The 13,409-nt window shown below is 45.6% G+C and overlaps 1 protein-coding gene across 2 annotated transcripts in view; it reads right to left on the reverse strand.

The window, feature by feature from the left end:
- Nucleotides 1–3,338: 3,338 nt before the first annotated feature.
- The window catches only part of LOC118360197 (forkhead box protein J3-like), a 97,997-nt gene continuing 87,926 nt past the window's right edge, over nt 3,339–13,409 (reverse strand). For both annotated transcript variants that reach the window (XM_035739443.2, XM_035739441.2), the window contains 4 exons: nt 12,745–12,846; nt 8,182–8,370; nt 7,805–7,906; nt 3,339–7,717 (listed from right to left, as the gene is read on the reverse strand). In XM_035739443.2, the coding sequence (XP_035595336.1) occupies nt 7,605–7,717; nt 7,805–7,906; nt 8,182–8,370; nt 12,745–12,846 (506 nt within the window). In that variant the 3' untranslated portion in view covers nt 3,339–7,604. The remainder of the gene's footprint in view (nt 7,718–7,804; nt 7,907–8,181; nt 8,371–12,744; nt 12,847–13,409) is intronic.

Below are 13,409 nucleotides of genomic sequence, written 5' to 3' on the forward strand. Positions count from 1 at the left end.
GAGTGATTGGGGCCGAAAGGTTTCAAATCAAATCCCCGAGCTGACAAGGTACAAATCTGTCATTCTGTCCCTGAACAGCCAGTTAACCCACTGTTCCTAGGCCATCATTGAAAATATGAATTTGTTCTTAACTGACTTGCCTAGTTAAATAAAAATTAAAAATTAGAGTTCTGCATCAGATGACCTGGCCTCCACAATCACCCGAACTCAACTAAATTGAGATGGTTTGGGATTAGTCGGACTGCAGAGTGAAGAAAGACTGTTGGAAAATAATTCCAGGTGAAGCTGGTTGAGAGAATGCCAAGAGTGTGCAAAGCTGTCAGCAAGGCAAAGGGTGGGTATTTGTAGAATCTCAAATATGAAATATATTTTGATTTGTGTAACACTTTTGGTTACTACATGATTCCATATGTGCTATTTTATAGTTTTGACGTCTTTACTAATATTCTACCATGTAGAAAATAGCAAAAATAAAGCAAAACCCTTGAATGAGTAGGTGTCCTACAAGTTTTGAATGGTAGTGTACATGTAGCTAGGGGTGAAGTGTCTATGCATAGATAATAAATAGCGAGTAGCAGCAGTGTAAAAAATAGTCCTGGTAGCCATTTGATTAGCTGTAAAGCAGCCTTATGGTTTTGGGGGTAGAAGCGGTTAAGAAGCCTTTTGGACGAAGACTTGGCGCTCCGGTACCGCTTGCAGAACTGGGTGGCTGGAGTCTTTGGCAATTTATTAGGGCCTATCTATGACATCGCCTGGCATAGGTCCTGGATGGCAGGAAGCTTGGCACCAGTGATATACCAGGCGGTGGTGCGCAGCTGTCCAACTGAGGATCTGAGGACCCATGCCACATCTTTTCAGTCTCTTGAGGGGGAATAGGTGTTGCCATGCCCTTTTCACAACTGTCTTGGTGTGTTTGGACCATGATAGTTTGGTGACGTGGACACCAAGGAACTTGAAGCTCTCAACCTGATCCACTACAGCCCCGTCGATGAGGATGGGGGCGTGCTCTGACCTTTTTTCCTGTAGTCCACAATCATCTCTTTTGTCTTGATTGAGGGAGGTTGAGGGAGGTTTTTTTTATCCTGGCACCACACTGCCAGTTCTCTGACCACCTCCCTATAGGCTCTCTCAACGTTGTGTCGTCAGCAAACTTGGTGTTGGAGTCATGTTTGGCTACGCAGTCATGGGTGAACAGGTAGTGCAGGAGGGGACCAAGCCTGTAGCCCTGAGGGGCCCCCATGTTGAGGATATGTGGCAGATGTTGTTGCCTATCCTTACCACCTGGGGGTGGTCAGGAAGTCCAGGATTCAGTTGCAGAGGGAGGTGTTTACTCCCAGGGTGATGAACAGCATTCTCACGTAGGTGTTCCTTTTGTCCAGGTGGGAAAGGGCAGTGTTGAGTGCAAGAGACTGCGTCATTTGTGGATCGATTGGGACGGTATGCAAATTGGAGTTGGTTGACCAGCCATTCAAATGTCAGTGAAGACACTTGTCAGCTGGTCAGCGCATGCTCAGAGTACATGTCCTGGTAATCTATCTGGCCCTGCGGCCTTGTGAATGTTGACTTGTTTAAAAGGTCTTACTCACATTGGCTACGGAGAACGTGATCACACAGCTGGCGCGCTCATGTATGCGTCAGAGTTGCTTGCCTCGAAGCGCGCATAGAAGTGGTTTTGCTCAGCTGGTAGGCTTGTGTCGCTGGGCAGCTCACAGCTGGGCTTCCTTTGTAGTCCATAATAGTTTGCAAGCCCTGCCACATTCGACGAGCATCAGAGCTGGTGTAGTAGGATTCAATCTTAGTTCTGTATTTAGGATTTGCCAGTTTGATGGTTTGTCCGAGGGCATAGTGTGATTTCTTATAAGTGCCTGGGTTAGAGTCCTGCTCCTTGAAAGCAGCAGTTTCCTCTAATCCATGGCTTTTGGTTGGGGTACGTACAGTCACTGTGGGGACAACGTCATCGATGCACTTATTGATGAAGCCGGTGACTGATGTGATATACTCCTCAATGCCATTGGATGAGTCCCAGAACATATTCCAGTCTGTGCTAAGACATACAGTACCAGTCAAAAGTTGACACAAACTCATTCCAAAGTTTCTTTATTTGTATTATATTCTACATTGTAGAATAATGGTGAAGATATCAAAACTATGAAATAACACATATGGAATCATGTAGTAACCAAAAAAGTGTTAAATCAAAATATGTTATATTTGAGGTTCTTCAAAGTAGCCACCCTTTGCCTTGACAGGTTTGCACATTCAGGCCAAAGAGTTCAATCTTAGTTTCATCAGACCAGATAATCTTGTTTATCATGGTCAGAGTTATGTGCCTTTCGGGAAACTCCAAGCGGGCGGTCATGTGCCTTTTTACTGAGGAGTGGCGTCCGTCTGGCCACTAACATAAAGGCCTGATTGGTGGAGTGCTGCAGAGATGGTTGTCCTTCTGAAAGGTTCTCCCATCGCCACAGAAGAACTCTGGAGCTCTGTCAGAGTGACCATCGGGATCTTGGTCACCTTCCTGACCAAGGCCCTGCTCCCCCGATTGCGCAGTTTGGCCAGGCGGCCAGCTGTAGGATGAGTCTTGGTGGTTCCAAACTTCTTTCATTTAAGAATGATGGACACCACTGTGTTCTTGGATACCCTTCCCCAGATCTGTGCCTCGACACAATCCTGTCTCGGAGCTCTACACGCAATTCCTTCGACCTCATTATTGGGTATTGTGTGTAGATTGATTACATACAATTGTAGAATAAGGCTGTAATGTAACAAGATGTGGAAAAAGTCAAAAGGGTCTGAATACTTTCTGAATGGACTGTATTGGAGAATTTCTTGTGAGCAAGAATCATTCCTATGACTCCCGAGTGGAGCGGTGGTGTAAGGCACTGCATCGCAGTGCTAGCTGTGCCACTAGAGATCCTGGTTCCAGGCTCTGTCGCAGCCGGCCGTGACAGGGAGACCCATGGGGCGGCGCACACTTGGCCCAGCATTGTCCAGGTTAGGGGAGGGTTTGGCCGGCAGGGATGTTCTTGTCCCATCGCGCACTAGCGACTCCTGTGGTGGGCCGGGAGGAATTCGCGCTGACACGGTTCCAGGTGTACGGCGTTTCCTCCGACACATTTGTGTGGCTGGCTTCTGGGTTAAGCAGGCGTTGTGTCAAGGAGTAGTGCGGCTTGGCTGGGTTGTGTCAAGGAGGACGCACGGCTGTCGATCTTCGCCTCTCCCGAGTCCATACGGGAGTTTCAGCGATGGGACAAGACTAACTACCAACTGGATACCACGGAATTGGGGAGAAAAAGGGGAGAGAAAAAAAATGGCCCAAAAAGACAACAAAATTGAAGTAAAATTGATCAATACCATTTTAATAAACATTTAACTAAGACACAGTACAAGGAAGAGTGTCACAAAAAGCCAATGCATTTGATCACATTTATATATACACACAAGGTTTCTCTCTTGAAAGAACAAAATACTACCCCTCCCTCCATTTGTTTCATTCATGAGTCATCATTCACTGATGATTTTAAATGACATACAGTCAAGTCAGCACAATGACACAATATATTGTTTCTGCTCGTCATCAAAAACCAGCATGTGACAGAAATCAGGAATCAGAAATCTTGACCATAGATGCGGTAAAGAGGTCAATGGAAATGCCATGTAAACATATGGCGAACATTCCCGAATCTCATCATTACCCCCCAGCAAAATGATACTACACTTAAGTGTGAAATACACATGTAAACAATGGCCTATGTCGAGGTAAAAATTGGAGTACAATGCTTGTATGGATGTCAAGCCCAATACATGTCCATTCATCGTCACCAGTCAAATGCATTATGCATTATACACTGCTCAGAAAAATAAAGGGAACACTAAAATAACACATCCTAGATCTGAATGAATGAAATATTCTTATTAAATATTTTCTTTATAAAGTTGTGTGCTGACAACAAAATCACAAATTATCAATGGAGTCACACTAAAAATGAAAGTGGAAAACCAGACTACAGGCTGATCCAACTTTGATGTCCTTAAAACAAGTCAAAATGAGACTCAGTAGTGTGTGTGACCTCCACGTGCCTGTAGGACCTCCCTACAACGCCTGGGCATGCTCCTGATGAGGTGGCGGATGGTCTCCTGAGGGATCTCCTCCCAGACCTGGACTAAAGCATCCGCCAACTCCTGGACAGTCTGTGGTGCAACTGTTGGTGGTTGGAGCGAGAAATGATGTCCCAGATGTGCTCAATTGGATTCAGGTCTGGGGAACGGGTGGGCCAGTCCATAGCATCAATGCCTTCCTCTTGCAGGAACTGCTGACACACTCCAGCCACATGAGGTCTAGCATGGTCTTGCATTAGGAGGAACCTAGGGCCAACCGCACCAGCATATGGTCTCACAAGGGGTCTGAGGATCTCATCTCGGTACCTAATGGCAATCAGGCTACCTCTGGTGAGCACATGGAGGGCTGTGCGGCCCCCCAAAGAAATGCCACCCCACACCATGACTCACCCACCGCCAAACCGGTCATGCTGGAGGCTGTTGCAGGCAGCAGAACGTTCTCCACGGCGTCTCCAGACTGTCACATGTGCTCAGTGTGAACCTGCTTTCATCTGTGAAGAGCACAGGGCGCCAGTGGTGAATTTGCCAAACTTGGTGTCCTCTGGCAAATGCCAAACTTCCTGCACGGTGTTGGGCTGTAAGCACAACCCCCACATGTGGACGTCGGGCCCTCATTTACCACCCTCATGGAGTCTGTTTCTGACCGTTTGAGCAGACACATGCACATTTGTGACCTGCTGGCGGTCATTTTGCAGGGCTCTAGCAGTGCTCCTCCTTGCACAAAGGCGGAGGTAGCGGTCCTGCAGCTGGGTTGTTGCCCTCCTACGGCCTCCTCCACGTCTCCTGATGTAACTGCCTGTCTCCTGGTAGTGCCACCATGCTCTGGACACTACGCTGACAGACACAGCAAACCTTCTTGCCACATCTCGCATTGATGTGCCATCATGGATGAGCTGCACTACCTGAACCACTTGTGTGGGTTGTAGACTCCGTCTCATGCTACCACTAGAGTGAAAGCACTGCCAGCATTCAAAAGTGACCAAAACATCAGCCAGGAAGCATAGGAACTGAGAAGTGGTCTGTGGTCCCCACCTGCAGAACCACTCCTTTATTGGGGGTGTCTTGCTAAATGCTTATAATTTCCACCTGTTGTCTATTCCATTTGCACAACAGCATGTGAAATTTATTGTCAATCAGTGTTGCTTCCTAAGTGGACAGTTCGATTTCACAGAAGTGTGAATGACTTGGAGTTACATTGTTGTTTAAGTGTTCCCTTTATTTTTTTGAGCAGTGTAGTTAAAAAACGACTAACACCACCGATTTCACTCATAAACGTGAGCTAGCATTTAGCAGTCACTTCTTCTAAACCCTAAAAGGGACTACTTCTAAATGGTATGTAAAAACATCCAAATATATCTAAAACTGACTTTAGTAACCACATTGTGGGCCTGTTTACAATCAATCCATCGTTGCAGATTTGACGAATATCCACTTTGTTAGAACAGATTTGTTGAACGTGAGGCACTGTTCCATTGGCCTCTTTACCGCATTTATCATTTGAGTTCTTTAAAAGACACGAGCACTTTGGGTCCCGTTTAATAATCATCCCTGTATATATTCAGTTAAATACTGATTTACATTGTTCAATGGATATGATTTCAATTATGGAACTGTAGGTATACTAAAGGGTTACTGAGAGAACAAGACACTGAAAGTAGTAAGTATCACAGTTCAAATGCAGCTCATTCGATCATTTTGTCTGTTTATTTATCGTTGTTTCTACTGCATTGTCCACCACACTCTTTCCCTCACTGAGCTCTTTTTACAAATTTTCCCCCCAGAAGATAGGGACAGGTTAGGCCCATCCAGTCTAACCATTTTCTCTACTTGATGCTACCGTACCCAGTACACGGCTTACCCTCTCCCATCCTATGACTAGGCACCTTGGAATCATCTGTGTGCCCGTCCATTCCGATTCTCTACCCTCTAAAGTCACGTTATAGTAGTCTCGTTCACCAGTTCACCTGGCACACGAGTCTACTATATATTGTAAGTCCTAAATCCACATTATTTCACTTAACTTAGTACATTGAGTGTACCTTTCCGCTACAGCTGTCGAAGCACCTGCCAACAGGTACATTAAACTACACACATACCCATTTCACCTTTGGCGTTTTGGTAATGCTAAGAAAGGAAATGGGGGTTATGCATTATTCTGAAAGAACAGGAAACAGGAACCCGGAGGGCTTCGTGCCATGGAGCTAGTAACAGGACAGTCCTGATGAACGCTAACACATACTTGCACACTCTCACACAGGCGCATGCACGCACACAGACACCGAGATAAATAAAACTGTAGACACCATAACACCACCAGTAAGGGATTGACAGGCGATACATACATAGCAATGGCCCAGCGTCACAATTGTTTTCATGAGCACAGAGTTAAGTGGTGACATACAAAGCACAAAATAACCGCTACAGTGGAAGAGTTTTGTTCATCAAACCATTGAAAGTTAAAGCAAGTTACGTAGACATTAAGGATAAAAAATAAAAATATAAGGGTGCAATTCATACATGGATTGAAATTATATATAAAACTTCAGCTGTGCTTGATTGAGCATGCCTTTTGCGATGGAACCAATAGAACCGTCCTTAAAGTGCAAGCCCCGCCCATCTGGCACTCAAGGCAGGCTGAAACAAATGCTCAAAGAATTTGAATGATTTCAAAAAGCATTTGAACCGACATCTGGTGCAATGTGATTTCTCCTCTGACCAAATACGGTCAATTCCCTCTGCAATATAAGCCTACAACCACAAGATGGTGCTCAATTCCATACAGTTGGCATTGTTTGAGTCAGTCAGAGATCAGACACTTGTTGGAATGAGCATCCTTATCTGGTCTTCCCTTATCAAATTTCGAACTAACTTTATTTGTTGGAATTGGCAAAAGTATCATTCCATGGATCACTCCTGTCAGATAGGTGAGGGGTGCTACATTGAGGGACAAGTAGTTGCAATACTGTCCGGCCTAACTGGCAAGATGCCAGATGTTTGTGTAGCGATGGAACAAAAATGTATCACTTTGAGGCTACTCTTGTTCATATGTATAATGGCACTATTCCTTTCAGTTGTGGCAGGCGGACGTCCCTTGAAAAAAAGTTATTGTGAATCAAACCCTAGCTTCCACTGTCAGTCTTCAGTGGAAAGAAACGAGAATAGAAGCATGAATAAAAAAATATATACTTCACCGACACTTGTAAAACTGTTGGCACTCGGAACATTGAGATGAGACAATGCAAACCATTCCAAAAGTGTTTTTTTCTCTCGCATGTGACCATCCAACTTGTCAACTGGCAAACATTGACTTGTTTCCCTCTGTGTACGATTGTCGTCAAAGTCACTCTATACTCTCGTATAAAAAGACCAAGATCATGGGATTGATATTCCTCTTCTGGAGGATGTCTTTTTTCTGGGCAGGTGGTCATTTCCTCTCCTCACACCCTCTGTCTATCCCTCCTTTTCTTCCTCTCTTCAGGGTGATCCTAAACGATGGCGTCCCAGTCAAAGTCGTCCTGGATGTCGTTGGTGGGCAGCCTCCTCATCTGGTAGTGCCCGGGTGGCATCATGTGCTGCTGGTTCATCTGGTCATGGTGCCCTGAGAATGGAGGTAGACGTGTAAGGCAGCTGGACGCATGCACGCACACACACACTACAAGAGGGTCTGAGTAGTTAGCAGTAGTACCTGTCACCGTGGAGCCTGCATTGCTCATGGGGGGCATGTGGGGGTAACACGGGGGTCCCATCATTGAAGACATGTTCTGTCTGGAGTCCATGTACAGATTACCTACAGGAGATGAAGACATCCAACAGGAAGCAACAGTCATTCAGTTCTTACCTCACAACTCCATTGACCTATACACTGTGATAAGATCAGTAAAAGGAGACTTCGTTAAGCAATCCAACCCTTTCAGATCTATGGGACGCACGTTAGAGGTTGCCCTTAGGCATAGACCTAGGATCAGCTACCGTCCTCAAACCTGACAGTTACCATAGGGGAAACAGCAAAACTGAACTTAGATCAGTGTCTAGTGAGGCAACGCCATCCTAATGGCCACTTACCCGTGTTGATGTGCTGGCTGGGCTTGCTGGTGTGCATGGGGTTGTGGCAGGTGGGCATGGGTGGCCCCTGTGGTGGGATGATCCCGGTGCGTGTGAAGAACTGGTTGATGGAGGAGCATAGGTCTGCTATCTGGGCCAGGTCCAGGGACCAGTTGTTCAGCTCCGCCTGCCTCATGCTCTCCTTCAGTCCTGTCATAGATACACAGACAGGGGGTCGTTCTCATTTCAATAGACCTTAGTGGTTTCCTCTTCTCCTAGTCTCCTTTCCCCCGCCTGCACGACAATCATACCCATAGCATGATGCTGCCACCACAATACTTGAAAACACAAGTGTTTCACTCTGTTGTATTTGATCCAAACCTGTAGTTTTTAATTTAGCCAATTCACATCCTTTGTACTTTGTTTAGAACAATATCAAAATGCACTTGGACAATTCACATTGAAGTTAAGACTGTCATTATCTATCATACTTTCAGTGTCAAAGTTGCGATTGAGAAAATGAAGATTTTTTTTAACTGAACAAAAACCACATGTCATGAGCTGAAATAAAAGATCCCAGACTATTTTTTATATGCACAAAAAGCTTATTCCTCAACTTTTGTACACACATTTGTTTACATCCCTCTTAGTGAGCATTTCTCCTTTGCCAAGATAATCCATCCACCTGACAGGTGTGGCATATCAAGAAGCTGGTCAAAAAGATGATGATCATTACACAGCTGCACCTTGTGCTGGGGACAATAAAAGGGCACTCTAAAATGTGCAGTTTTGTCACGATGCCACAGATGTCAAGTTGAGGGAGCGTGCAATTAGCATGCTGACTACAGGAATCTCCAGCTCCACCAGAGCTGTTGCCAGATAATTTCTCTACCATAAGCCACTTCCAAAGTAGTTTTAGAGAACTTGAATGTACATCCAACCAGCAGACAATGTGTTTTTTTAAATATATTTTTCAAATCTTTATTTAACTAGGCAAGTCAGTTAAGAACAAATTCTTATTTTCAATGACTGCCTAGGAACAGTGGGTTAACTGCCTGTTCAGGTGCAGAATGACAGAGTTGTACCTTGTCAGCTCGGGGATTTGAACTGGCAAACTTTCGGTTACTAGTCCAATGCTCTAACCACTAGACAGCTGATGAAACTGTTGGTTGGCACAAGCGAAGAATTTCTGCACAAACCATCTGAAACCATCTAAGGGAAGCTCATCTGAAACCATCTAAGGGAAGCTCATCTGAAACCATCTAAGGGAAGCTCATCTGAAACCATCTAAGGGAAGCTCATCTGAAACCATCTAAGGGAAGCTCATCTGAAACCATCTAAGGGAAGCTCATCTGAAACCATCAAAGGGAAGCTCATCTGAAACCATCTAAGGGAAGCTCATCTGAGTGCTTGTCATCCTCACCAGGGCCTTGACCTGACTGCAGTTCGGCATCGTAATAGACTTCAGTGGGCAAATGCTCACCTTTGATGGCCACTGGCACATTTGTGAAGTGTGCTCTTCACGGATGAATCCCGGTTTCAACTGTACCGGGCAGATGGCGTGTATGGTGTTGTGTGGGCGAGCGGTTTGCTGATGTCAACATTGTGAACCTTTCCAAGGTGTTGGAAAATGTGGTTGCCATATTTACCAGGATCATCCCAATCGAAACAACCTGTTTGAGAAATTCCAGTATTTGCACACAATGCAAATAGTCTGGGTAACCATTTGGTTACCTGTACAGGAATCTTATGGCTTGGGGGTAAAACTGTTGAGAAGCCTTTTTGTCCTAGACTTGGCACTCCGGTACCGCTTGCCATGTGGTAGTAGAGAGAACAGCCTGACTGGGCTGGCTGGGGCCTTTGACAATATTTAGGGCCTTCCTCTGACACCGCCTGGTGTAGAGGTCCTGGATGGCAGGCAGCTTTGCCCCAGTGATGTACTGGGCCGTATGCACTACGCTCTGAAGTGCTTTGCGGTCGGAGGCCGAGCAATTGCCGTACCAGGCAGTGATGCAACCGATAGGCTTTGTCGTGCCCTCTTCACGACTGTCTTGGTGTGTTTGGACCATTCTAGTTTGTTGTTGATGTGGACACCAAGGAATTTGACGCTCTCAACCTGCTCCACAGTTTTACCCCCATCGATGAGAATAGGGACGTGCTCGGTGCTCCTTTTCCTGTAGTCCACAATCTCCTTAGTCTTGGTTACGTTGTGTGATAGGTTGTTATTCTGGCACCACCCGGCCAGGTCTCTGACCTCCCTGTAGGCTGTGCCGTCGTTGTAGGTGATCAGGCCTACCACTATTGTGTCATCAGCAAACTTAATGATGGTGTTGGAGTCATGCCTGGCCATGCAGTAGTGGGTGAACAGGGAGTACAGGAGGGGACTGAGCACACCCCCCTTGGGGAGCTCAAGGGGTTGAGGATCAGCGTGGCAGATGTGTTGCTACCTACCCTCACCACCTGGGGGCAGCCTGTCAGGAAGTCCAGGATCCAGTTGCAGAGGGAGGTGTTTAGTCCCAGGATCCTTAGCTTGGTGATGAGCTTTGAGGGTACTAAGGTGTTGAACCCTGATCTGTAGTCAATGAACAGCATTCTCACATAGGTGTTCCTTTCGTCCAGGTGGGAAAGGGCAGTGTGGAGTGCAAAAGCGACTACGGTGGTCTGCTTGAAGCATGTTGGTATTACACTCAATTAGGGACATGTTGAAAATGTCAGTGAAGACACCTGCCAGTTGGTCAGCACATGCCCAGAGCACACGTCCTGGTAATCCATCTGGCCCCGCAGCCTTGTGTATGTTGACCTGTTTAAAGGTCTTACTCACGTTGGCTATGGAGAGCATGATCACACAGTCGTCCGGAACTTCTGATGCTCTCATGCATGCCTCAGTGTTGCTTGCCTCAAAGCGAGCACAGAAGTGATTTAGCTCATCTGGTAGGCTCGTGTCACTGGGCAAGCTCGCGGCTGTGCTTCCCTTTGTAGTCTGTAATAGTTTGTAAGCACTGCCACATCTGACGAGCGTCGGAACCGGTGTAGTAGGATTCAATCTTAGCCCTGTATTGACGCTTTGCCTGTTTGATGGTTCGTTGGCAGGGCATAGCAGGATTTCTTGTAAGCTTCCGGGTTAGAGTCCCGCACCTTGAAAGCGGCAGCTCTACCCTTTAGCTCAGTGCGAATGTTGCCTGTAATCCATGTACTCCGTACTCCGAGGTGAGTGAGTGATCGCTGTCCTGATATCCAGAAGCTCTTTTCTTCCGTAATGCAGAAACATTATGGACAAAATAATTTACAAATATCGCGAAAAACCCCCACATAATAGCACAATTGATTAGGATACCGTAAAACGGCAGCCATCTCCTCCTCCTTCCATTCCACTGCTATGCTGATGACACTCAAACTTCCAAGTCCCTCTGCTGCGTGTGCCTGTCTGAACACCTGCCTTGAGTAGGGATGGCAATTTGAAATAATTTAATACAACATTTTCAGATACCCGGTTACTCAAATCGATGTAAAGAATCTAGCTAAGATAGCTAGCCAGCTAGTTGAGGCTATTTGGCTGCACTCCCCATCCTTGTCTACAGCAATTCCATTCAGATTAAACAGCCTACCTTTCGGTTGCTCATTGTAGCATACTCCTTCCATTTAGCTACCTAGCTAATGCCATACTTTTAACTCTGCTGCATTGATTAGAGATCTACCAAGTCATGTTATTTCACCTTAATAACATTGCCAAACTCCATCACACCATTACGTCTTATGCTGAGAAGTCTGGATGGGGGTGAAGTGTTAGTGTTCATGCACTTAACAGGATCCTGGCAGCACTATTCTGAATATACTGGAGTTTTTGGAGACTCCTGCCAGTGATCCCGATGAAGAGTGTGTAACAATAGTCCAGCTTGAGGAGACAAAGCATCTCTGGACTGGCTCCCCTTCTCAATCAGAATCAAGTTCAAACCACTCCTGCTGACATTGCATCATTTAAAAAAAAAAAAACTTTATTTAACTAGGCAAGTCAGTTAAGAAAAATATTTTTACAAATGATTTGTATTATTTTGACGTCCTACCCATGGCAATGCCCCTCCATAGCTCAAAGAACTGTTCGTATCCCATAACCCCACCTGTAATCTCAGAGCGATAGCCTGCTCCTCTACGTTCAAGTTTTGCTCCATGGGAAAAAAAAAAAAAAAAAATCTGCTTCCTGCTCGACTGCCCCCACCTCTGGATGCACTCTCGGACCACCTAAAGGCATCAGACTCCCTTAAAAACCCTCCTCGTTAGGAAGCCCTTCATTAGATTTTGCTGTGTTCCTGGTTGTCCTTGACCCTTGTACCGTCAGATATGTTCTTTGTGTAAGATGCCCTGCCTAGTTGTGTCCTTTGTCTATGTCTTGTTTTTATTTATTGTAATGCATTCACTATAGGACTTTGAGAAGTTTTTCAATGAAAAGAGAGTTATAAATTCAATGCATTATTATTATTATTACTCTTGAGTGTGACAGTAGACGTTATAAGAGCATTATACACATGGTGGTCCAAAGAAAGAGTTACCACCATTTCTTCACTTTAGGATAATACAAGTCTTTGTTACCTTGGAATGGAGAGAGGTCCACGTCAGCCCAATTGTAGCTGCTGGCAATGCGACAGCTCTCCTTCAGCCAGTCCAGGTTGGGGTACCAGTTGGCGGACAGACCTGCGGAGGCAGGCAGAAACAAACACACATACCCTGCAGTGATTCCTCCCGATTTCTTCTAAGACAAATGATTTTAGTTAAGGGGAGTGGGTAATAGAGCTAAACGGGCTAGGCAGGGAGACCCAACTAAGTAACGGTAGGGGAAATGTTAGTCCTGTCCACCAGCCAGCTCTCTATAACATTGTAGCAATTACCCTGGGGACGAGGTTAGGGAAATGTTGACAAGAGCACGGTGCTGTAATCAACAGAGTGACATTCAAGGACCAACAGAAGTAAATTCATGTTTGAGTCAGATGCAGTGATGCTTTGGACCACAAGATGTAATTTCATGTCACAGACATTAGTGAAGAGGAATGATTTTCTGCCTTTCATCACAAACCCAAATGGCAACACATTTGAAGCTGTGGATCTAAGACGGGGATTGCTTTTATTCATCCCAGCCACTGTGGAGGGAGAACTAACCCAGATAATGGAGCGTCTATTTGTATAGGGCATTTCTCGGAGCCGAAAGCAAAGTGAAGAGACACAGGAAAAACAAAGTCTAGGCAAATGAAAGACGTCGG

The sequence above is a fragment of the Oncorhynchus keta genome, chromosome 27 (genome assembly GCF_023373465.1).
Source record: "Oncorhynchus keta strain PuntledgeMale-10-30-2019 chromosome 27, Oket_V2, whole genome shotgun sequence".
Taxonomy (NCBI): domain Eukaryota; kingdom Metazoa; phylum Chordata; class Actinopteri; order Salmoniformes; family Salmonidae; genus Oncorhynchus; species Oncorhynchus keta.